The 26,973-nt window shown below is 42.0% G+C and overlaps 1 protein-coding gene across 1 annotated transcript in view; it reads left to right on the forward strand.

Moving 5' to 3' along the window:
- Window positions 1–25,397, forward strand: part of bicd2 (BICD cargo adaptor 2) — a 38,074-nt gene extending 12,677 nt beyond the window's left edge. Inside the window, exons 2-10 of the mRNA XM_008414086.2 lie at window positions 4,735–4,947; window positions 14,202–14,354; window positions 15,472–15,686; window positions 15,775–16,021; window positions 17,417–17,674; window positions 17,757–17,960; window positions 18,035–18,583; window positions 19,887–20,038; window positions 24,019–25,397. Coding sequence (XP_008412308.1) covers window positions 4,735–4,947; window positions 14,202–14,354; window positions 15,472–15,686; window positions 15,775–16,021; window positions 17,417–17,674; window positions 17,757–17,960; window positions 18,035–18,583; window positions 19,887–20,038; window positions 24,019–24,394 — 2,367 coding nt within the window. The 3' untranslated portion in view covers window positions 24,395–25,397. The remainder of the gene's footprint in view (window positions 1–4,734; window positions 4,948–14,201; window positions 14,355–15,471; window positions 15,687–15,774; window positions 16,022–17,416; window positions 17,675–17,756; window positions 17,961–18,034; window positions 18,584–19,886; window positions 20,039–24,018) is intronic.
- The last annotated feature ends 1,576 nt before the right edge of the window (window positions 25,398–26,973 follow it).

The raw sequence follows: 26,973 nt of genomic DNA on the forward strand, positions 1-26,973 counted from the left end.
CAATAAAGTCATGAGAAGTACATTAATAAAGAATCCATTTCCTACAACATGTCAGGATATTTCTGCAGTTCATTTGGGCTGCAGTAATGCTAGTTATGCTAAGCTCCTAATTATTAATTAAAATGTCAATTCTTCATTTTATCTTCATTGTGATGACAAATGGCAAAAAGGCCTTTAAAAAATACTTTTTAAATTCTCACTTCATTTTTTCTTATTGTTCTAAAAGAGAAATAGTAATCAGATAAAATCTTTACTGGCAAGTCAAAACTTAACCAAAAACTGAAGATTGGAGTTGACCTTAAAATTCTGATTGGTGGATCACTGAAGAGGTTCTAAATCCCAGACAAAAATAAAAAATAAGTCTTCTTAGTATAGAGTAGTGGGTCATTCTCTGGAAACCACAAGCTTGTCGGACACATTTGAACTCCATCCCTCTAGAGACATGGCCAGCTAAATATAGAATTAACACAGAGCTCGGAGCAATTTGTGTTAAACTCACTGGATGCGCAGTGGCCTGCGAATTTAGTCCAAAGGGAAGAGGAAGGAAACGAGCAGGACTATTTATCATCACAGTTTATGACTCCATGTGAGCTGAGACTCACGAGGCAGGAGATTCTATTCAGTGTGTGTGTATTTGCTGTTTTTTTGTCCCTCGCTGCTCCTCGCTTCCTCTGCAGTTGCATACAATGAGAACCCTACCACTGATCAGCCTTCAGGGTTGCTGAATCACTGCTTTGGCATCCAGAGTTGACCCCGGCTCTCCAGCCTTCTGCGTATTGAGAAATGGAACCGGTCGACACCACACAGCGTTATTGTTTAGCATTCGCTACAGACTCTCAGAGCCCAAGAATGCTGCTGAGGAGACGGAAATCTCAGCTCAGCATCAGCCCACACTACAGATGCTGCCAGAATGTCAGTTTATTACATTAGTGCATGTCTACGTCTGTCAGCCCACAAATTCTCAGTCGTACACGGTAATCCAGTGATTGCATCGAAGTCAGCTGTAATCTATTTCTCAGATTTTGAAGAGTTTCCCTCTAGATTATATCATAGGTGTTATGAGTGGGTTTTAGGTGTCTTCATACTGATTCACTCGTGTTAGCTATATTGAGAGTCTAGGACTATTTTATGACCCCTGTGCTTGATTCACTCCTACAAAAGCACCATCTTAGCCAGGAAAACAGGAAAATAAAATAAGACGATATATGTGTATTTCAGTTCCACTGTGCCTCTGAGCTATGTATTGATCTATTTTTCACCTGCAAGACCCCGATGCCCCTCACCTCCCCTCCCCCGTTGTGAACTTGCCTTACAGATCAAGTGAATCATCAACAGAATGCTTCTGTGTTGGAAAAACAAACAGTGAATGCTTTGGTCTGTGTTTCATCTGCGTTGCCTTTCTTTTCCATGTAAAGTTTTGAAACAGAGATGCTTTTTTTAACCAAAGCCTGTGTGTCCTGTCATTTTCCCAACCTTTTAATCAGCAGATTTGTCTTTGAAGGTTGCAACATTGTTCAGATTAGACGACATGCTGCATCACGAGTCCCGCCATGTTGAGCCATGTGTCTTTCATAGCAACTCTTGCTAAGTTGCAGTGTTTGTTTCCAAGTTTAAATCTGTAAAACAAACCACCGCCTGAAGAAGACTTAATGTAAAACTAAATTATAAAAATAGCTTCGCGCTTCCTCCTCCTGATGGTTTGCATCAGTTCACCCACGCAGCAGTCTGTTGTGATTCACTTCAACACACTGATCTTCAGTTCTTATGTGTGAAATTGTTTGAGGAAGTCAAGATTCTGAAAAGTTGAGCAAATCAAAACAAGATCAGAGTTCAGTAATCTCCTCCTCAGACACGTGAGGTTGGAGATCACTTCTGGTTCTACACTTTGGCTTTTGAATTGCAGTCCAGCTTATAAAAACCAGCACAACTCCAACATATGGTCGGCTAAAGATGAATTATAAACTGAGTTGACCGCTCACTGGGAGATTACAGCCTTGGCCACGTGCAATCAATGTTCCCTCCCTCAAAAGTAGCCTAAACTCTTGCCCCTGTGGGGAACTGAGATTAAATTCAATGGGTCAGTGGGGTTTTGGCAGGGGACTCTGTTTGCTTCAGTGATAGCCCTCTTTAGATTGGACTGATTGTCCCCTCAGAAACCAAGCCTGCTTTCAGATTATAATGATGGGATTCCCCCTGATTTTGATTGGTTCCTGTGTGTTTAATAACATTTTAATCAAACACGGCCCCCTGCTGATTATTGATATGATTTCCTTGGCATGTGGCACAGTTTGAAAAGACATTTAGGACACACACTGTAATCCACAATTTAAAGCACAAATTGTCTATTGACTTACACAGGCTTTCTATAAAATCCCCACTACTGGTTATATATTTACCGACCAACCACCTCTACATAGGTAAGAGATTGTTTATACTCGAGATATACAGAGACATTCTCTGTTGATGGATAATGATTGACGTTCTCCTAGTTAGCTAGTCAGAAACTAAAGATTGTAATAAACGGATGCAACCTCCTCATTCTGCAAGATCCAGCTGACAGGAACACTCTTCAGTGTGGGTGCTGTTACAGAGCAAACAGGAGTTTGAGTTAGTTACATTTCAGCATCAGCGAAGCTTTCATAAAATAAAACAGGAAGCACTAAAGCTGAAGGAAGCTGTTTAAAAGGAAAATATATTCCACATGTTGTAATGTTTCTGCAGTTCATTGTGGCTGCAAGAAAGACCAAGACTTTAGTAGATAACATGAAGGCTAAACTGAATACAGGAAACTTCATTCTATCTTTTCGAGTTTTAAGCCTATGAATCTGATGGCAAAGTGTTTGACATGTTTGCATGCTTTTTGAAACATTTCCAAAAGAATGTTTTGGAAATTCTTTTGGAAATTTACTTAGGAAGTAATAATCAATAATCAACTTATGTATATCATTGATTAGCAACTTGATCAATGATATAAGTTGCTAAAGACAATCTTATTTTATCAAAAATACTGTTTCACAGTAACGTCTTTCTCCTTGATTTTCCCTGAATGATGAGAGTTTGGATGTTTGCCACAGAAGCTTGTATTTCTTTTTTGTACTAATCTTTGTATTTTATCTCTTTTGTAAGATTGTTTCTATCGTCTGAGCAAATAAAAAAAACATTGGGACATTCCTCAACTCCTTTCAGCAAGTTGTGGCAATGATTTAATAAGTTGTGGTTTACCTCTGGAAGGTGTGTCGATGAGGATCTGTTAGCAGATGGTGTGAACCTTAAGAGAGATTTAATCTATTCTTCCACAAGGTTTTCTCCAGAAAACTTGCTAAACCCGGTGGTTGGGCGTTAGGACAGTCAGTCATGCAGCAGCCCGTTGTGTTTTTGAATTATTATACAATGTTTAAAGTTGACATGAAATTTGAAAATATCACTTGATAATTATTTGTTAATGAAAGATTTGAAAATTAGTCTTAAAAATGCTAACATTTTAAAAAGACTTAAGTAAATAAGAAATGCTTAACCTGATAGGGTCACAAGTAAAGCCTGGTGACCCTCCAGGTTTATAATACAATAATACCCTGGGGGAAACCCTGTTCCTTCTGAATTCAGGATTACGGCATTGCGCATCCTTTTAGCCAACAGCACACAGCATGACTGGGAGCCATCATTTGGTCATATTGCACAAGCCTTTTCCACAATCTCCTGTTTTACAAATGCACAAATTTGTCCAGGTTCTGCAAGTAGGGCAGTTTGACAAATACAAATATAAAAGTGTTTTGTTTTGTTAAGTTTTTTTTTCCTTGCTTGCTTAGAAGCAACCACTGGGATTCATACAATGCAGCAGCCTGCCAGCAGCCAATTGTAGTAGCTGGTCACAGAGAGAGAGGCAAATAAGGTCATGTTCTTTATCTCATGTGATTTTTAGATTACTGTGTGCACACCCGCTACGAGGAGAGATAAAAAAGAATATTTCCACCCAAACAACGACGGTTACGGGATTGAAAATGAAATCTGTTATCAGACGGGTGATTCGTTTGAGAAAGCAGTGCGTGGCATAACCTAGTTCCCGCTGTGATGAAGGTCTGTCTCTTCCAATGGTTTGGTGTTTCTGCCTTGCAGGCTAATAACACATTAAGGTTGTATCAACAGGACAAAATAATTTTTTTCACATCTCAAATTACATGACAGTTCGTTGCCTTTTAATGCTGAGAAAAATTAGAGGCCGGAGCTTTATCTCATCTGTTCTTTTAATCTACATAAAGTTGATCCTCTCCTCATCTGATCTTGTGACCTCCTGTTTTGCTATGATCTAAGGTATTAAAGAGCATTAAAAACAGTCCTTTCACAATCACTTGGACACTCGTCTGTTTGCTCTACTTTTGCTGTTTGCCTGTTTCCATCTGTGGGGTCACTGCAGTGCACGTGCTGGAGAGGCCAGCATCCTGCAGCCAAAGGAAGGGGGTGGGACGGGATTTGGTGGGTAAGACACTGATACAGCCCAGATGGACCCTAAATGATAATCTCCACTGAGCGACGGGAGTGTTTTGGTAGATTCTGCTCCACAGTCCTCAGGTGAACCACTAAAGAAGAGATCAGTGTCAGTTTAAAGCGGGTGAAGCACAAGCAAACGTTTCTTCCATCAACTCCTGACCCTTATATTCCAAAATGTGACACACTCTTGGTCGCCATGTATCAAACATTATTTCTGTAGCACTAAAATATTATTTTCTGCACATTTAGGCCTTTGGACAAGCTTACACCAACCACAGGAAGGTGGCAGCAGATGGGGAAAGCCGGGAGGAGTCTCTGATCCAGGAGTCGGCGTGTAAGGAGGCCTACTATGAGCAGAGGGTCCTTGAGCTGCAGAACGAACTGCGGCAGACTCGCAACATCCTGACCAATACCCAGTCTGAGAATGAACGCCTTGTTGCCATCTCCCAGGAGATGAAAGAGGTAAGGAGTGATACAAAGCCCCTACTGTGCAGCTCACTCTTTATTTGCTCTAAAGAATAATGAATTATGTATATTTAATATTCAGGATTACGGCATTGCGCATCCTTTTAGCCAACACCACACAGCGACTTGGAACATAAGTGAGCTCTTTTGCTGCAAGACATATTGGCCTTCTAAAATAATTCTATCTGAAGCATTTTTATCTCTATTTTACTTTTTTTTTAATTTAAGATTGTGCAAAGGCTTTCAATTAGGAATTTGTGACTTTCTGTTTCCTAGGTATACAGATATGATGAGAGATTGAGGCCGATTTCTTTTAGCCTCTCTTCAAAATGGGAAAGACAAAAAGGTTACATAAGATGGTGAACACCGGTTTGCCTTAGTGCCATTCTTAAGTTATTTACAAGTTTTAGTTAATTTTCAAGACAAGTACAGTCAGACCAAGATAAACATTAATGAAATGAACTGGGAATGTGACTGATATGGCAGTATGAGGGCAGACATTTTGCCGCCATTCACATGTAGAGGAGTCTCTACAGTGAGTCTCTAAAGCTCACTGTCGGAGAACCAGAGAAAAAAAGTGACATCTTTGGGGGGATTGAGGGGGGCTACTGAGTCTCTATAGCAACAGTTTGAAATGTTTTTGTACACATCATTACCATGGTAGCCGATTTCAGTGAATGCTCTAGTATGGTTGATGTTGCTGCATTAATTCTGTTGTATGTTAACCATCCAGGGGTTTTAGCTCTGGCAGAGATGCTTTCACGTGCTTCTGACATGTTTTGACAACATTAATTACCTAATAATTATGGAAACGCTTCATCTTTGAACTTGATGTTCTTTACTCCACCCTATTCTCAGGTGAGGTGTGGCTATAATCCTGAAAAAAGTAGATGAGTCAGCTATTTATTTGTGCTTTTGCGATGTAAAGCACTTTGGACTGTTGTTGCTTAGATGTGCTGTACAAATAAACTTGATTGATTGATTGACCATGGGAAAAGTGTCTACTCCAAAAAGATGACGGGATCCCACACAAATTGACCAATTATCTTAGTTCACATCCCTGCATGAAAATGGTTCTCAGCCTGTTGCGTTTGCTGTTGCATCCTAGGCATGCTTCTTTATTGGATAACTCTCAACTCCGATTAAACAAACCTGTCAGTGTTTGTCTGACGCTCAGTCCAAACCATTTCTCGGCGCACATTCCAGCAAGCTTATCCCAATATCATGTAAAAATCCATTATTCTTGCCCTACTTTGGACAAAGCCTGTCCTCTTCATCGCTGCTATTTACATACATTCACAGCCAATTGACCTCATTTGAAGAGACAACAGCCCAGTTCAGGACGTGGGCTGCGTGTCTTTGCCAGGAGTTGTGTGATGCATGTGCAGCAATTTCTGCATGTGATTCCACAAGTGATGATGACATTATATTAGCAAGATAGCAGAACAGGCTGGAATTACATTGACAGGTGTGTTTGATGCAGCCGAGACAAGAGGACATGAAAGGATGAAATGAGATGAACAGAGAGGCAGGTGGAGGCCCTTGGGCATGATTTGTTTCTTTGATGATGAGGTCTATGTTCCCTTGGCGGCCAAGTCAAAACTGGAATAATAATGAAGGGATTTTGTGTAGCAGATTGCATGGTGAGATGAGCTTTATTGCAACGAACGGAACAGACACCTGGAGCCTGTTTGTTTAGGTTTCATCATCTTTAGTTTTTATAGCACGTTAATGAAGCTACAATGCATCACCTTGAATCTTGCTTCTGACTTTGTGCTCTTTTCTTAGATGCACTGATCAAAAGATTGTGGACAAATTCTGATCCCAGCTTTTTGACCTGCAGATGCTCATTTTAGCCAAATCAGAGAGAGAGAGCAATCACTGCTAAAAAGGATTTTAGAAATTGATGACAGGTTTGATATTTCGAACCATCTTTAGCTATTTGTAGTTGATACAGCTCTATTCCAAAGGATTACAGACAACCATCTGCAATTAGCCGGGTCAAACGCCAAACATTCCCTTCACTGAACTATAAATATATACATTTTTTTTTTTTATTAACTAATTGTCTGAAACATGAATTGACCATCCAAAATCACCTGTTTCTTTGTGCATCCGCATGGGACTAACTGTTTCCTGTTTCTCTTTCCGGTTTAATTATCTTTCCATAATATTGTTAGACCCAGCTGCTCATCCGCAGCAGATTTAGCCCAGTGCTCTGTGTTTAAGGTCAAGTCCTCAATAAGGGAATTGATGAATTTCTGAAGAAACCCCATTGGTCCGTAGACATCCGCAAGACCTACTGCTGTTTTTTGAGTCACTGTTCGAAACAGATGTCAGCAGTGCTTCTTACAGAGATTAGGCAAAGACTTAAAAATGGCATGTTCCTGCCAACGACTTAAATTCTGAAAAGCTCTAAATACAGCAATAATTAGGTCAGCTGCTGCTTCTCTGTGTTGGTGAAAGTTAGTTTTATGGAAGCCAGATGTGCTCTACCATGCTATTGATCCACTGTGCCTTCAGCCAACCATCTACTCAAAACATGGTTTCTTTTTCCTGTTACATTTTACACATTAAATCCATCACCTGTAAATTCTAGACTCTAACAGGTAAAAATAATTCACAAAAATCCGTGTAGAATGGCGAAATCCTAGCGCAAAAATTTGTGTGATAGGTAGACGGAGCCTAGTGCTGCAAGGTTGGAGGCCTTGTCCTGTTAGGCGACGGGGCATGGATAATACCCGTGTTAAACGGATGGTGGAGTCCGGCGACGACAGGCGCTTAAATTCTGTAACAAAAGTATGTTTTTATCTTTTTTTTAATTTTTTTTTCTTTTTCTTTTTTTTTCTTTTTCCAAAATCTCTTTCTCTTTCTTACTGTTTATTCAATGTCACATGCTGTTTTTATTTTGTTTTTTAATTATGTAAAGCACCTTGAAATGCCTTGCTGCTGAAATGTGCTATACAAATAAAATTTGATTGATTGATTGATCACCTGGGGATATTTACAACAAATACCTTCATGGTGGATTTAAATACAGAGCAGTTCTGATTTACTGTGTTGCAGTGTGGTTCACTGGTGTCTTTCTGGCCAATGCCATCCCCTTTTTGACCACCGGGCAGTATTGCAATGGACTTCAATCCGCACTAATTAGTCGGATAAAAGGTTCTGATGTGTAAATTACCTCATGTATTCGAGATAATGGCACCCCACCGGTGCCACTTTACCGGGTGCTAGGAGTGTGTTGTGGTGGGCAAATGGAGAAAGCCCGGGCACTGAGGCTGGCATTGTGACCACACTGGCAGGCCTGAAAGAAGCCTTTGTCTCTGGGATTTCGAATTAGCCCTGAGCTGATGCTGGAAGAGGAAAGGGGGGAGGCACTAGGACACACTGAGATTGATACAGAAGAAAAAGGAGACCTAAAATCCATTTTGAGAAGGAGCTGGGCTTAATGGGCACAAATCCATTGCCAATAGTGGATTGCTCTGCTTTTTCTAAGCGTGCATGGCTAATCATGTAGAGTCAGAAGGTGGACTGACTGAATGACTCAATTATCATAAGTTTAACATGGAATGCAGCTGACAGTCTGCAACTGTAGCTTCTTTCTTTTATTTGTTTGAAATGACTCTAGCCATACATGTCTGCATAGTTCTTTCAGTCCAAGATGCAATATATTTTAGTTAACAGCTTCCACTGACTCAGTATATGTGGAACAAAATGCATCCAAACATTCTCAATTTGATGGTTTTTGTTCCAAAACCAGTTGTTTTACAGCAAAATTTCACATATCTGGAAGCTCCGTTTACTTAACAGGATTTTGTCGCAGCTGAAGCATCTCAGCTGGTTCCATATTTTCCATTTAAACCAACCAGGCGATTTAATGCCAAACACTGATATGGTGGCACAAAGCAAAGATGAGACATATTCCACTGGTACGTCTCAGTCTATAGGATTATAGTCAGACAAAGAGCCAGTAACATTGTGAGGAGGCGCACGCTTATAGGCATGACTTCATTAAATCCAATCTCATGTATTGTGGGGAATATGCCTCTAGTGATGCGCCTCATTATCTTCACAGAATAGGAAGCCCAGATGGATGAGTGTCAGAACATTATCATGCAAAGCCATAGCCATGTTGTAAATGTTATCAGTGAGCTTTAGCCTATCTTCACACTGTGTTTTCCACCCAGATTAAGGGTTCCTCTCTACGCCTCCATTTTAAAAAGCTAATGTTGGCCCTCAAATGATGAGATTTCTCAGCTCATTTTAACAGTTTATAGGCACAATTTTTTTTTCAGTTTGTTTAAGAGTGTGAAAGTGGAAGGACTGTTTACTGATGGAATAATTCTCCAAGGGGGGTGGATAAAGCTAGGGAGGTGAGCCTCATTACAAACAAGACCACTGTTTTTATTATACCCAGAAGAAATCTGAGTACGGGGCTTCATGTTTTTACTTGTGAAATAGTGATTCACAGAGGCTCAAGAGCAATTTTGTTGGCACTCCTAAAGCCATGCCTCGTGTTGAACGGTCTGACTAGAGTCCTATAGAGATCCAAGGAAGGTTGCTCTTTGTTCCCTGTCATTATCATGAGGCTAATGTAATAAGACTCCTAGTCCTGGAGGACTCCGGGGTGTTGATGTCTGCCTCCTCATCATTTCTCATGACATTAATGCTGAGATCGACCCTCTTTTTTTCTACGGCATTTTGGAGGAGGAGAGCGTGCAAGGAAAGATAAATGGAGAGAAGGCTGACAAACTGCTTCTTTATAAGAATGGGCTATTACTGAGATGGATCGGTCTGTTTTGGTAGCATTATTCCTACTCCAGCTGGCACGTATGATTCACAACCTAATGAATTTCTGGATTACTGTGTTTTACTCCCTGTTTAGATACAGAAGCTTGAAAAAAAACTGTAGACTCCCTGAACTTTAGAGTTTATTGCCTTCTAATTACAGGCCATGGATTTTATTTGTTTTTTCAGTGATAGACCAACATACCCAAGGCTGAGGCAGAGGTTTACCTTCCAGCGACACAAAGACCCCAAACATAAACAGTAGCCTAGTTTAAAGCATTTTTATGTGTTGGAGTAGCTTAGAGAGTTCAAATCTAAACTCAATTGAGAATTTGTGGAAAAATTTTTATATTTTTGCGGATGAATTCTATCCAATCATGGAATCAATCACTAGATGTGGAGAAACTGGTAGAGACATCAGAGACACGGAAAGACTCTCAGCTGTAATTGTAACAAAAAATCATTCTGCAAAACATTGAGTCGTGCATCTAATAGTATGGTTCCTATATTTGGGGTGTGTTTCTTAAACACCTTTAGGATATTTTCAATTGATCCTTATAATTATTCATTTAACTGCTGCATCACTAGACCACAGAGATTTCCTGCTGTGGATCAATGTTTACTAATGAATCAACTACAGCTTACACATACACACACAGGCCCTCATGGGCACTTCCATTAATGGGTGTAAACTCAGATTTTCCACTCTGATTTGATCTCACCCATATGACCTCAAATTCACAAACTCACTGAGTTCAGGGAATGAAAGAGTCACCTTGTAGGTTTCTATGTCATCATACAAAGGGAAAAGTACGACAAGGCAGTCACTTCTAGAGTTCTCTACGTTTTTATATGATCTGTTTCCTTTAGATGTACAACCTTGACTGTGGTTTCATGATGAGTTGGAGCTCCATGCAAACAATGGCAGCCACTCGCAGCAAAGGCCGGGGATAAAAGCAGATCGGCTTTCACCCTCCTGTGGTACAATGCCTCTGAGCTTTGATATTCTTTGGCCTTGTTTGTGTAGCCGCTCTACATCTGTTATTCATGCCCCGTCTCTCCTGGAAGTGATTTGAGGTAGATTTGGCTTGGTGGATTTAACGTGAGTTCATATGACTTTGAAAGGATGTTCAAGGACGTGTCGGTTTGCTCCTCATTCCCAACTTTAATTTATGGCGCAGATTTCAGGAAAATGTTTCCCTCACTTCTACTTTTCAGATGTGACGGACTATAGATTTAGCATGTGGGGGGAATAAAAGTGATTGACTCATGGCTTTTAAAAGCACACGGATGCAGGGATGATGGAGGCACAGTGGGGGTTGGAAAAATTAGAGCAACAGGGATGGTGAAGTGGCAAGATGGAGGTCAATGGTGTCACTAGGAGAAGTAGAGAGATGGAGTAAATATAAGCACAGGGAAGCTGATGCTCTGCCTCTCTGTCGTGACATTTCTGGGCTTCTGCACTTTGTGAGGAAATGTGTTTGGAAAGAACTGAGACATACATTTTGCTTAAGTGCAAAGTGAATAAGATGGAGAGGGAAATTGAGGTCAAGGGGCTTTATGCGAAAGCAGAGAAGTAGGGCAAAATATGTATTTTCCCAGTCAGACTGGCTGAATGTATAAATAAAACAGTCTTGTACCATATTAGTCTGTCCATCACTTTAGCAAGAGGCAGACTAAGAATAGAAGATTACAAAAAGATTGCTCTCTTTGTAATGGTAGTCATGCTAATTGCTAATATAAGACATTAAAGACTCCAAAGACTTCTAAATCCTTCATTGTTTAAAATGTCTTTATTTTTTGGCTATAAACCAGCTAAATTCTTAATCGGGTTAAAGCTTTGCAAAAAAAATCAAAGATGAAAATTTTTTTAAAAAAATCTGCGTGCCTTTAGAAATTTTACGATGCAGTTCTGCGCTTTGGCGTAGCCTGGTTGTGTTAGTTCTGCCACCAGGTGACACTCTCGTCTGGAACGTGTGTGGCTGACAGGACAGCTGTCAAGGCGTCGGCTGTAGTGACAAAAGCTACAGCCGCTGGCCTGACGTAAGCCTGTGAGTGACTTCTTCCTAATGAGCTCTGTTGGAGGCAGCAGATTGCTCCCCAGAATAATTCCAGTAACATTCCCCAGAGTGTCATTACGGCCCTCACAAAAAATAAATGTTATTAGCACTTTGTAGTTTTGGAACACAATTTCCAATCTGGGGCACGGGGTAATGGAGGACGCAGAAGGTCAAAGGTCACCACCCATGTGTGCATTTCAATCAGATCGGAGCAGCGTCTTTTCATCTGGAGCTAACCCACCAGCTGAGGCACATAGCCCTGACCAGGAGGAGACCTGAGCAGCCAGCTGGCTCTGCATTGTTCAGCTAACAAAAAGAGATTACTCTGCTGATGAGATTATCTTCAGACATAATGAATTCACTGTTTATATTGTCTGATACATCTGAGCTAGTGATGCTCTTAATGCTGCTTTCTCAACTTTGCTTTGATTCTTGTCTCTCTCAGAAGTCATAGAAGTACGACTTTCTTATTTACTAACGCACCAACATGGTTCATCAGACATGTGCATCTGATGAATCTTAATTCATCAAATGATGGTCTTAAATCTATCTGTTCTGCACTTGGCGTTTAATTATTGAGCTGCTAACATGGATCATACTCTTGATCTCTGGGAATTAACAACATTTCACTGCCTTGCTATTCATCCGAACCAAATATTAAGGGTAGTGAGCTGTAAAAGGAGCGAGCGTTCAGAAACACTGCTGCTTGTTTAAGACAGCGTTAATAAATTAGGTGTTTAATGGCATCTAATTGCAGGGATACTCAGATAAATAATACTTGTGAGCTTAAACTGCCTACGATCAGCACTATAATCTTTCATAAACCAGAGTGAGCTCAAACAATAAAAGAATGAGGCACTTACTTATATCAAAAATGACGTGGTTCAGACAGAACTATTGGGTAGTAAAAGACAAGTTGAGAACTGGAACCTTTTTGGTTTAAAATCCTTATCTTTAGCTCCTTGTTACCAGTTTAGGTGCACATTCATAGTTTGGTATGTTTCCAATTGTGGTGTACTCGTATGTTTTTAGCTGATGGATTAAAAACAGTGAGGTGTTCAAAGCTTGACGTAATGTTCTGGAAGGTAAACCTGCTTTAAATGTTTCTACAACTTTGTGTCTGAACTGTCTGCTGTTAGTTTGTCTCATAATACTTTTTGTTCTTTGATGCTTTCTAACAAACCTTTGATGCCTTCAAAGAACATCTGGATTTATACTACAATTAAATTATAAGCACGGTGATTCTATTTATTAATTGTGTGCCTTACTGAAAGCAAATGGTTGCCCTGGATTTAATACCTACAATAAATACAAATGTACCTCTTCGATTGAAAATAAATAGATAAATAAAACACAATCCTTCAACTTCCCAATGATGTGCTTGTTGGGCTATCATAAAAAGACGTCTTTTTGTAACATATCAAAACTGAAAAGTTTCCAGCGGTGTGAATACTGTTGCAAAGCCCTGTATCATAATGATAGTTAATCTAGATGAATGTCTAAGTGAAACCCCCTCAAGAGCGACTTTGGGAGACCGATAAAATGACCCCAGAGGAGGGGATTTTGACGTGGCCACATGGCGATGGCATGAGAGGAAGGGGTCAAACGAGCAGACACAGATTGATAGTTAATAGTCTCTTCGGTATTAGGTAATCTCCTGACTGAGAGACCACTCTCATTAACACATTGATGTAAAATCCAAGACATATGCTGTTTTTTTTTTTTTTTATTATTCTAACTAAGCATACTAGGCAACGAAGTACTTCCTTTTAGGCAACTGGTAAGGTTTTGCATGGTTCAGTAGGGAGATAGAAGCCTTATGGTGGAAAGGCTGGTTCCTGGCTTCTCTGTGCTTTATTTTATTAATGAAGCCTGAGCAGCATGAGGTATCAGACTGCCCTTACAGGACATTAGAAACAGAGTGGGGTTTGGTAATAGGAGCTAACAAAAAAGTCAACGCAAAACCTCTTGTTTCTCTGGCACACTTCTGGGACATTTCAGCCAGTTTTTGCACCACCTTTCTTCTGTAGCTTCCTCACTTGTGTCGATTACTCTTTAGATGCAAAGAAAGACTCATAATGGGGTTCTCATTTGGATAATTAGACCATTGCACAGCTTTTCCACCCACTCACAGGAAACACTCGTCCCTAAGAGAGACGAGGCAGGCTTCAATCCCTTTAGTGCAGTTAGAAGTGTCAAGTGAGAGAGCTGGTGGCCCACTGCCCGGAGCGACACCTGGCACCTACCTTCCAGCAGGCACACATTTGGTTCATCCAGATGGGAGCTCTTTATAATTTAGTAAGATTGAAAACGTTAAAAACGGTTGCAGTGCTGCAGCTCTCCTCGATCAAAGTCGGCATTGCTCAAGCTGACGGCTTCTCTAACTCTGCTCACCTACAGAACGGGGAGATGGTGGAGCTCCAGAGGAATCAGCTGCGTGATGACATCAAGGAGTACAAGTTCCGGGAGGGCCGTCTGCTGCAGGACTACACCGAGCTGGAGGAGGAGAACATCTCTCTGCAGAAGCAAGTCTCCGTGCTCAAACAGAGTCAGGTGAGGAAGTGCCAGAGGGCAGAGTGTTGCCACGGTAAAAATTACATACACGCATAAAACGATGAGATGATTAACTATAAAATGATTTGAGATCAATCTTCTTAGCAAATTTCTAATTGCTTTTGAGTATCATTTAGCCACTTCTTAGGGCTGAATTTATTTTAAACAAGCCAGTTATCAAATATAAACCCTAAAGTCGATTATCATTTCATCTACTTCTCACTGGCCTGTTTTCACTGATGACATAAACAAAAAACATTGCCTCTTTTTCATATCATGTAATGCAATTCTCTGTTGAGTTTTACATGTTTTAAGTCCGCCATGAGAATAATTAAAAAAAAATAACCACTGTAACTAAACATCTCTTTTTTCCCCCTGAAGTTTATACTTATATTTTATTGCAAATTGTTTTGAACTTTACATAGTAATGGAGCAACAACATCAGCAACCTTAATGCTGCTTAAGGTTCTTTGTTACAGTATGTTGATACAGTATGGTGCACAAGTCCCTGTTGCTTGTGGAACTTTTTCAACACTTTCTCCTTCCACCCAACTTTTACTTATTATGCTGTGATATATCATCCGTTTATTGAACAACTGCTGAATCATTGAGCATTTTTATTAGCTGTAAGTCAAAATGATCAAAGCTAGCAGGAAAAAAAAAACATTTGAAATATATCGATTTCTGTCTGAATAGTGTTTCATTTTTAATTGACTTCCTGAACTAAATTACTTTTTGATGACACTCTTATTAAAATGCAACATGTATGGAACTATAAGCCTTTGTGCATACTGACTACTGCTGACTGTTTTTGTCATAATATTTACAGGTGGTTTTCACCACAATCTCTGACTGACAGTGAACCTTTGGTGTTTTATTTTGTACTAAACTAAACCTACTCATACGCGTATATGAATGTATGCTCAATAAAAATTCTTCCAAATTTAGAAGGATCTCAAACATGTTTTTTTTTTTTTTTAAATAAGATTATCTAAAGTGCTAAACATACATTTTTATAATGATGCTTTTGTTTTTGGTGCCTCCTCATCAGTTAACCCAATGGCTGATTTTCTATAATTCCAGAAATCTTGACTCCTCTTGCCTCTGCTCTGTCTAGGTGGAGTTTGAGGGTTTGAAGCACGAGATCCGTCGTCTGGAAGAAGACACTCAGTTCCTGAACAGCCAGCTGGAGGACGCCATCCGCCTGAAGGAAATCGCTGAACGTCAGTTGGGCGAGGCTCTGGAGACCATCAAGACGGAGCGGGAGCTCAAGACCTCTCTGAGGAAAGAGCTCTCCCACTACATGAACATCGGAGACACTCTGTATCACAGGTAACCAGAACACAAACAAGCTGCTGTCAGGCTTTAGGAAACTCGTTCAAAGCATCAAATAACGTAATTTCCAACATCTCTCCCTCAGTCCTTTAAGCATTTCCCTGGATGGCCTCAAGTTCAGTGACGACGCCGCCACGGAACCTAACAACGACGAGGCTCTGCTTGGATATGAGAACAGCTTCACCAAACTGGCCAACACCATCAACGAGGACAACCGCATCTCCACTCCTAATAAGGAGGAGCTCTTCTGCCCAGTGCCCAGCCTGGTCGACGACCTGCTGAGTGAGCTGAACATCTCAGAAATCCAGAAGCTCAAACAGCAGCTGATGCAGGTTGGTCTCTGTTCACATTTCTTTGTCACACAGCAGTATTGCCATGTCTTAGAGATTTACTTGTTTCTGTCAGTTTTAAAGTTGAACGTCATTTTAGTGGAATAAAAAAACAGATAAAAATTGCAAAAGACAAAATTTGAATGGATCAAAAATCTTTAGGTTATCCTAAAGCATTATTTCTAAAAATGGACTAAGAAGACAAGAGGCGGGGTACAGCCTGGACAGGTCACATGTTGACAGCTTTTAGGAAACTTTGGAAATTGTGCTTATCACTAATATAAGATGTAGAAACAGTTTGAAAGATCTCAGTTTAAAATGGGTTTCAACACTTGTTTTGCAGTTACTCTTACAGAGTGGTGTGATTTTGCCTCTGCTCCTAAATTAAGTAATTATTAAAGAATGCTAAATAAAAAGAAAATCTTTTTGAATGTTCTTTTGTTATCCAGTGTTTTTTATAAGAAAGTGGAATTTACTGTAATCGGCATCAGCAGGTCAGAGCTTTGCAAGAAAACAAATGGGTCCGAGAAGTTAGCTGTAAAGTCCTGATTGGTCCATTTCTAACCAAGACAGAATTCATCTGTATTTAAAGGTGTGTTTCTCAGAGGAGAGGCTTGCTGTATCCTGACCCATCAGCCTCAGGCATCTAAATCCCATTACAGTAAAGTTAATCCAAGGAGAGCCAGACACACACACACACACACTCTGGGCTCCCAGGGCAGCAGGTGGTGCCACTGGAGGTCCTGCCATCTGCTTGCTCATCGCCACAAGATCACACATGTCTGGGTACCATGGTCACCAGAAACTCACCTGAACCTGTGGATAGCAATTGTTTTGCACACTATTATTATTTTTTTATGTCTTGTTTTGTCTTTTGCCTTCATCAGATGTAGAAATGGCTGCTGGGGAACATCTGTTTCAGTGGCAGACCATCTGGTTCTTTTTAGGGGTGATGTGACCTTAAAGGCTCCTAAAAAAGATCTAATGGGATAAAGTCCTAAGGCAGCTTTTACCTAGGCCCACCTTATGGTACCAAATTTATTTTAAGTCTTATTTTCTGCAATGTAGTTTCATCTTTCATTAATAAACTTCGGGCACATATCATGCGGGCATAGTTTTTGAAATAGCTCAGTGCTGATATAAACCCAGCTTTGTTCACGTGTGTAAGTCGACCCTTACCCGGTCGATCTGAACCGTTAAGGTCACACTGACCCTGATGCTGATATTGCTGGCACTCTGCCTCATATTCTGCGATAACACCATCCTGATGCTGAAGCAGCTTATCACATGGACAGTTAATCCTCTGATTTAATATTATCCTTAAAAGCGGGAGTCCCGTTTCCCGTCATTTAGTTATTAAAACATTAATAAATTGCATCTCTGTGCATCTCTTCTCAGATGGAGCGGGAAAAGGTCAACCTGCTGTCCAATCTGCAGGACTCCCAGAAACAGCTGGAGCAGGCCAATGGGGCTCTGTCCGAGCATCAGGAGAAGGTCAACCGGCTGACCGAGAACCTCAGCGCCATCCGTAAGCTCCAAGCCAGCAAGGAGCGCCAGTCTGCTTTGGACAACGAGAAAGAGCGGGACAGCCACGAGGACGGAGACTACTACGAAGTGGACATTAACGGACCGGAGATCCTGGAGTGCAAGTACAAGGTAACTCAAACGTCTCTCGAACAAATCAACAAAATGTCTGTGTTTTGACTTTTTAAGCTCAATCATCATTTTTCTCCGGCAGGTGGCCGTGTCTGAGGCAGGGGAGCTGAAGGAGGAGCTGAAGACGCTGAAAGCAGAATACCAGACCTGTCAGTCGCGCTACGACGAGGAGCGCAGCCGTCTGGAGAACGACGTCAGGTCTCTGGGAGATAAGCTGTCCAATCTGGAGAGGACCACTTTTGTGGAGAGAGAAGAGAAGGCTAAGCTGGAGAAAGAGCTGCGCAAGGTGAGAGGCTTCTCTGTGAAACCATTTCTGTGCTCCCAAAGAAGCAGGAGCTGATTTATTTCTTTGCGTTTTAGCTGAGTGACGTGGCGGGCGAGTCCCAGGGCAGTCTGAGCGTGGCCCAGGACGAGCTGGTAACATTCAGCGAGGAACTGGCCACCCTCTACAACCACGTCTGCATGTGCAACAACGAGACCCCCAACAGAGTGATGCTCGACTTCTACAAGGAGGGCAAAGGTGGCCGGAGCAGCCCGGAGGGCCGCGGTCGGCGTTCTCCCATCCTGCTGACCAAGGGTCTCTTCCCAGAGCACGGAAGGGCCGACCTCAGTGATGGCGCTCCCTCGCCCGTCTCCTCTCTCCCCTCCCCTGTGTCGGACCACCGTCGCGAGCCCATGAACATCTACAACCTGGTGGCAATCATCAGAGACCAGATCAAGCACCTGCAGCTGGCCGTGGATCGCACCACAGAGCTGTCGCGTCAGCGGGTAGCATCTCTGGAGCTCGGCACCGTGGCAGACAAGGACAAAGAGGCCTGCATGGAGGAGATCCTCAAACTGAAATCCCTGCTGAGCACCAAGCGGGAGCAGATCGCTACTCTGCGGACTGTCCTCAAGGCCAACAAGCAGGTGGGTGAATCCGTTTTGTCTGCTCCTGTCATTGTTTGTTCAGCCTGCTTGTTGTTACTATCAGACAGAAACGGTGAAAGACGGAGCTATTTCAGGTCTGATCAGCTGCTGCACCAAACAGGTTGCAGACGGGTTACAGTCGCAAACACACGCTGAGGAAGCGGCCATATGGTGGCAGCTGCCCTGAGTATCAATGTGTTTAGGAAAACAGAGCTGCTGGGTGAAATGCAAAGAATTTTAGCCCTAATGTTGGGTGTGTTTGCAGTTGCTGTGGCAGCCCTTAAAGCTATGTGTGGGGCTATTCACTGAGAGCACATAGAAAAACAAATAACAGCTTTTACATGAGCATTTGACATTCAGCTGTGAGAACTGGTCCACTTAAACAGAGGTAACTGACTGAGAGGCAGACAATTGTAGACTCGGCAATTAATTCGTTTTTAGATTTAAGGATGTTTCTACAGTACGACTTGTTTGTAGAGATGCACCAGAATTTTGTGGGACGTTTCCAGTCTGGCAGCTGGTTCTGATTTCTCTTTGAGAGCCATGATGATACTATAAGAACCACCTTCCTGCTGTGAGGGCAGAAAAGTGGTTCTTTACTTCCTCGGTATTGGAGAGAGAAGTTGTAGATTTTACAGTAAATTACACAAGTCGATTTCTAAGATGGCATGTTGAACTCTCTTTAGCATCTTGTACTAGCAAATGGCAACATTTCCACATGTCATGTTCCAAACCATCTTGGAATCCTCCGAAAAGTCATATTGTCTGATTTATTCAGACACAACATGATGCAGAAAATAGTTTCTTTTTTAAATAGCTTCTTTCCTGTCTTAATTGACTTAATTTTGTAACAACTCAGTGGTTGATTGATTATTAATTTTTACTCTTTTTAGCTAAGTAACAACTTCCACACGGAAGAGTGTTGTCACCTGTACAGTCTGGAAGAGGCTTTGGGAGAATTTGTATCCCTTGATATCACATTTATCAATTTTGTCCCTTCAAATTTCTATTTTGTATCTGTAAACATTTTCTTTAAACAAGCTATGGTGTAAAAGCATTTTCATGTACAAAGGATGGGAATTGTGACGTGTCACATATATTTTAATGCAATTGTATACTATAATCTACAGCAAGACTTCTAAGTGTTGTCTTGCTGGTAGATTTTATTTAAGTCCTCAAACTGCATTTTCTTGCATTTGTCTGAATGTGCTGCTGATTTCTCAGTGTCTCTCTGGTTGTTACGACAGAAAAAGAAATTTTTACCAGCGATTCTCACTCTGTATTTCCTCTTGTTCACTCACAGACAGCTGAGGTTGCTTTGGCCAATCTGAAGAGCAAGTATGAGAACGAGAAGGCCATGGTGACGGAGACCATGATGAAGCTGAGGAACGAGCTGAAGGCTCTGAAGGAAGACGCTGCGACCTTCTCCTCTCTCCGAGCTATGTTTGCCACACGGTAAGAAGCACCTCTCAAAAGACAAAGCATTTTAAAACCTTCAAATCTTTACTATGTTTGTATCTCCTGGTAAATTGCCTTAGGCAGCATTTCCTCTTTACACTAATGAACTGGCATCAATCCTAATCTGTGCTAGTCTGCCATGCTACTATAGGAAACCGGACAAGTATAATTCGTGTTAAAAAAAAGGGAACGGGTGTTATTCTTAGAGCTATTGTTGCATGCAGAGGCCAAACACACAGTAAGCAGGTAGCTAAAGACTGGATTATTGTTAAAATGTAATCCATCTTTTGCCATATGTTGTGTCTGCCAAGGTTGAGCTCCCCTAGTTTTATTCATACCAAGGAGAAGAAAAGGTTTTTTATTACGATGAGACTCATTTAAGAGTGAATGAGTCTCATCTGTTTAGCGCTAAAATATGTCACCTATGCATCGGTTTTGTTTACTGTTTACTGGTTTTGTTTTTTGTGTCTCGGATGGGCCGACATACTCACTAATCTTTTCTGATTCCCAAGAGAAGCCGGTCAGAGGTTGTGTCCATAATCCCACCTCATCTTGGCTGCGATTATGCTTTCATCACATAGCAGACTAAGTCCTCACACACTGCTTATTTGTTTACCTGCATTATGTGCACATAGGAGGACATACCCCGTGTTAAAGCTAACAAAGTGTGCGTTTGTTGTACGATTTTAAATTGAAATGCATTTGAATGTGATTTTCATAGCAGAGTCGGTCCATCTTCCTGCACTAAGGACTGCTTTTCAATGCACAACTGAGTGATAAATCGTTATGGCGATGGCACTCTGAGACGATAATGCAATTTTATAGTGGAGGAAGGCTACTGGCAGCTTTTAGGACCTCATCTTCCCCGTGTAGAAATTGAAACCTTACCTTCATCTGCATTGAACTTTCTGATGGAACACTGTATAAGAGCAGTGTCTCAGCAGGTAGTTACAGTTGTTTACACACAGGTTTGTACACATTGTCAGTTTTGTTAGTTTTCACTCTCTGCTTTTCTGAAGATGCTGTTCTTGTAACTTAAAACCTGCCATCGATGCGTCTTTTCGTTGATATGCTCAAAATGCCTACCTCAGATGACATTTGTTTCTGTGCCCACCCAGACCTGGTTGTCCACCACTGTTGTAGGGTTACATTCAGTCTGTTTATGGGATTCATGCATTGGTATGTAAATTCTGTGCTTATACGGCACAGAGTTTGGGTCAGGGGGTCTTTGAAAAGCTGGGGGACTTGCCTGAGTGAAGTTTCCCACACTCCCCATCTCCTTTGTATCCCTTGTCCCCCTCCTGTGCTTCCGCAGTACCAAACACACACATCTTTAAGCATCTGGTGACAAGAGGAAGGGCCAGGTTCGTAGTTGAAGTCCACTCCAGGAGCCCAATTTTTCAGAGTGATCGCCTCTGACAGTAATGAAAAGGGGGATTTGGGGAAAAATCTCTCGCACACAAATGATGTATGGTCCTCACGAAAGAAAAACCCGGAGATGGAGTGGAATTGGGGAAAGTTTAGGGTTTTGTTGTAACTCTTTACTTATGGAGTTGTTGAAAACAGGAGTGGATGTTGCAGTGGGAAGGCCATGGTATACATTTCACATGTGCTTACTTTCTCCTCTTTGTTTCCCTGCGAGAGTCTGAGCCCCTCCAGCTGCGGGCTCTGGTGTCATGTTAACAGTTAAAGTCCTGCCTCCAACATTCCTCAGACATGCCTCGACATGCTCTCCCTTTCTGCTCTCACTGATCAACGGTCAAACCGTAACTGTAACCATAACCTGTTGTGTTCATGCTATTAAAAAAAATTTTGTTTTCTTCATTTTATCTGTGTGATCTCAACGTGATCAATCATGTTCAGATCAGGACTGCAGCTCAGGAGGTTGTTTATGTGCCTTAAGGTCAGTTTCAGACATGAAACATCTTGTTTGTGAGGGCGGTAAGATGCAGTGAGCCACTGTACGTTTCCACAAAGGATGCAGATAATATGCTCGTCTGTCACAGCCGTCATTACGGCTTGTATTCATCCTACACAAGCCTGCAGCCGCCTCCTGGCTCTCCTCCTTTATCGTGCTACAATGACCCCATCAGCGGGCCCAAAAAAGGCTCCTTTTGTATCCCGTCGTCTTTTTCCCGGGAAAAAAAATCGCACGACCTCCCACTCCCAGGCAAGACACACTGAACTGTCTGAAGAGACACTAGCGCCCACCCCCAGACACGTAACAAGGTCGCACCCCCCCAGAGTCTCACACTGGGTTTAATGAAGAGGCACTGATCCCTTTTGTCTGGGTGTGTCCCAAAGGGTGGAGCAGAGCAGAGGTTCAGGGTGGAGGTGTTAGTTTGTTTGTATGGTGGTCTGATAAGGGCAGAGTTCACATGGCCATGAACCACGTGCAGAACTGAACACAACAACATCTGCAGGCACGGATGACTTTTGACTTCACAGAAAAGTTTTCCAAAAGGTTTTCTTCCAGATGGTGTTGGCAGTCCCACTTGTTCTTTGAGTGCTTTTGGGCTTTTTTGTGACAATTTTATGTGTAAGCATTGAAAACCAGACTGATATTGAGAAATGCATTATAGGATATTTTCTATTTCATGTGCTGCAGTCCTTGTGGAAAATGAATCAGAATTGCAAAGTCAGATATTAAAAAACAGAAATCCTTGTCAGCCAAGAATAACCTGATCTGTGCGTCTCCATCCAAAATGGTTTGCCGAGTAAAACCACAAGCAGTTCATCATCTAAATCACTCCGAATTGCCTTGTTGATGAAATGTGCTATACAAATAAACTTTCCCTGCTTTGGCACTAACAGCACTAATCAGGCTTTGCAAAATAGTAGGTTGTCGCTACTAATTTGCCAAGAAAATTAAACAAAAGTTCTTTGTATTTTCCTTTTCACTCGGTGAAGAAAAACCCGCTGCATTTTTATACCAACAAACAAAAAAAGTGTAGCTGAGCACAAATGAAATTGGAAGGCTCTGATACAAGCAGCAGAAAGTGTTGAGGCTTGTGAAGTGAGATGAGACCCAGGAGGAGGAGGATGAAAATGAAACAGGAGTGCTGCCACAGCAGATGGAGACAGGAGATACAACCCACTAAACCCAATCCTGTTGAGTGACCAGGTTTTCTTACCTGTCCAGCTTTAAATCATTCACATTGGCACAGACACACACACGCACACACACACACACGCACACACACACACACGCAATGAGGGGCAGGAAATAATGCAGCAGCCCTGCACACAGTTATACTGCATTTTTGAGACAATGTGTTTGATGGATTGGGTGGAACGACGTCTCACTGCAGCTGGTGAGAGTAACAAAGCAGAGTCTTCTTCTCATCCTTTCATTTTGTTACTGAATGACCACAAGGTTAATGCATTAATGCTTTCATCCTTGCACGGAGCTTATTTAAAGAAACCCTGAGCTTTGTATCTCACCTGATCATATCACTTATATTAAAGAAAATCTAAAACGAGAGGATTTCGATTGCTTTAAACAAGTTGTTCAACTTGGAAATTATTTTAATACTCTCTAAAAATTAGTCGATTTCAGAGCATTCAAATACTGAATGCAGTATTTGTAGCAGAGATGGCAAAATGGCTGATTGAGTCAGAAGTTAGTATTACAGGAACATTTTTGGTGTGCAAGCTTGAGCTTTGTGGCTTGTTGCTGCCATCTGCTGGTTGCAAAAACAACTGAGGATTTCTAAACTTTCTAAAGGTTAGGTTTAGTGGTACTTTGACAAAGTTTGTGTTCTTCTGCACAGAATCTATTACTGTTAAAAGATTGTGTGCAACCTGGGCCTCGCCTCACTGATGCAGTTATTTACGCGAAAGAATCCCTGACCAAGTATTTGCTGCCTAATGGTCACTAGACCGACATTCCTGTGTAAAAAGTTTTGTGCGAAATTCAGGTTGTGGTGAACCTGCAGGTCAAGCTTCACGTTTTCCCCTTTGCTTCCCTCCTGCAGCTGCGACGAATACGTCACCCAGCTGGAGGAGATGCAGAGGCAGCTGGCCGCAGCCGAGGACGAGAAGAAGACCCTTAACTCTCTGCTGAGGATGGCCATCCAGCAGAAGCTGGCGCTGACGCAGCGCCTGGAGGACCTGGAGTTCGACCACGAGCAAACCCGACGCGGCGGCAGCAGCGGGCGCTCCAAGGCCCGCAGCAAGGCCGCCGGCACCACCGCCACCACCGCCACCACCGCCACCAGCAACCCCCACGTAAGTCAGAGTCTCACCTGCTCTGGCTCCGGCAGACCCGAGCTCAACAACGCCATGCCCAACGGCATCCTGGGAGGCCCCGCCATCTTCTGCAGTGAGAAGTACAAGATCTACTGCGACTGAGAGGCGGCTCGGACGTCCAGCTGGACTGCTGTGTACAGAGGGCAGGGTGGGGGGCCGAACCCTCCCTGCCCTTAGTGTTAAAGAGCCCCACTCGCTCGCTTTGCTCCCCGGCCAGCCTGCGCTCCTCTAGGGACTGCTGCGTTACTAACCGGCTGCTCGTTTGTGCTCGTGTAACCGCTTAGGGGAATGCAGATGTATGTACAGTGTGCTGTGGACTGTAGTAGACATAACTGGCATGTGGGTTCAAGAGCCCTGGTTATAATGGGGGTGGGGGGTGTTGTGGATTTTATGGAGTGTCTATTCTTTCCGCTGTCATGGTGCTGTACCTATGATGTAAAAGGTTGCAGCTTCTGTGTTTATCTGTTCTGGCCCAGTAACATAAACACATGGTGGGGGGTGTGGAGGCATGTAAAGATGTCGGACTGAACGTCATCCTCTGTTTGGCGTGTCTGTCGGTGCTCCTTTGATGAAAATAGCCCTTAACTTCTCTCCCTTCCTTTCCATCCTGACCAGGGACTCCTGTATGCGGCAGCCCTTTTTTTTTTTTAAATCAAGTAACTGATGTTTACAAGAAAATGAACTAAAATATGCAAGTTCCCTCTGCTTTGTGGCTAGGGGAGCATCAAAACGAATCTATGTACCAATTTAAACTGAGAAAGGGAGGGGGGGAAGGTTTCTTGGTTTTATATTGTAAAGGTTCGGGCAGAAAAAGGAGCACCTGTGACCGCAGGTGTATATTTCAGGATCAGTTTAAAGCTGTGATGCTAGCGCACCAATACAATAACGTCAGTAGGATTGCATGGCTTTGCAGCTGAAAACGCTTAAAAAAACAAAAAAAAAAGACTTACCGTTATTTTCTGTCATCAGGTGTGTTATCAGATGAACTGCAGGGCTCTACATTGCAAAAATCCCAGTTAATTGGTGTACGGTGAAACACAGGAGGGGCTGTGAGCGCCGCGCGACCCGACGTGTCGCGTTGGGTCCGATCAGAGCCATATCACAAGAGAGAGAGAGAAGGAGAACGTTTGACAAATCGATCTTCGCATCCAAATTAAGTGCACTTCAACATAGGTGCCTCAGGTTACTTCTTCTGTTTTACTGTGAACAGAGATACAATATAGTTTTGTTTCAAAGGTTATTTTTGAAATAATCAGCAAAATCCTGGAAGAGCACAAATTATTTCAAGAGGAACTTCCTCCTCAAATCTGGATTAAGCAAAACTGACCGCTCGGCGAAAGTGCCTGTCGACGCAAACATTCAGTGTATTTATCTGTTGATGGTGCAAAGCCCTGTCCTCATGTCTCAGCTCTCCCCCGCTCATTATCATGTTCCTGCTTCATCTGTAGGAGATCGCGCCACAACTTTCCAGTGTATAATAGAGAACATAAAGTCATGTGACCAAGTAGGCATGGGCCGGTACCAGATGTTCATAGTTTAAATGGTAAATGGTACATAGCCATTTACCATTGAAATGGTAAATGGCTAGGCAGGGAAAAATATGCTTATATAGCATATTTTTCAAGTCTAGAGGACCCCAAAGTGCTTCATTCTACATTTAGTCATTCACCCACGCTGATGGCTATAAGCTACATTATAGCCACAGCGGTATAAGATTGAGTAAAAGTACCACAATTTCACAGTTTTTTTTGTTTGTTTTTTTTTTAGTTTTTTTTTTATGGAACTCAAAAAGAAAAATGTATAGCTTAGCTCAAAATCGTTGAATTGAACTGAAAATTATTCACATTTCTGCCGGACATAGATTTAAAATAATTTTCCTTCATCCAGGAAGCGACTTCCTGGTTGTAAATGAAGCAACAGTCACCCAAAACACAGAACATTATGTTCAAAGGCATTTTTGACTTTCGAAGAAAAACAATTTGTCTTATAATTTATAAAATGTCATATCAAAATACCTATACCTCTCTAAATAATCAATGGAAAAGCCTTTCTTGCCAGCTAAAGGCCTGTCATGAGTGTTGACACACTGATATTTTTGAGCATTTAGCAACGAGCTCAAAGTCTTAAGATGATAGAAGCCCTCTTTGCCATCACCCTAATCTTTAGCTCTCAATTGGATCCAAGTCGAGACTCTGGCCAACTTCAAAACATTACCAATAGATTACTTTAAATCTACATCTGCCAGGGATATGACTAATTTTGAACACAATTGTATAACGTGAGAAATTATTTTTATGCCGGAAATCAATACTTGTTCCTATTGTTACTAAAACATAGCTCATAGCTACAGATGTTAGAGGAGCATCGCTAAGTCTGAAAGTGTTCCTTTTAAAAAACCGTGGCACACCTTGATGCCAGTAACCAGCCCATGCCTACAACTAAAAATGAAGAAAAGCTCTCCTCAAGTTCTACGATCGGAGTGTCTTGTTAGCTATAACCGCCTTCTCTCTCGTAGATCGTCAGCAGCTTGCTCCCTCAGCATCACCAATCACCCTTTAACTAGAAAGAGGACTTGTGAGGAAAATATTTCTGTCAGGTAACATCCTCTCGTTACGCTGCGTGTGTATATGTCAGTGTTGGGAAGTGAAGGGGCCCTCGTGTGCGTATGCGTGGGTATGTGT

Source organism: Poecilia reticulata, linkage group LG7, assembly GCF_000633615.1.
Source record: "Poecilia reticulata strain Guanapo linkage group LG7, Guppy_female_1.0+MT, whole genome shotgun sequence".
NCBI lineage: Eukaryota > Metazoa > Chordata > Actinopteri > Cyprinodontiformes > Poeciliidae > Poecilia > Poecilia reticulata.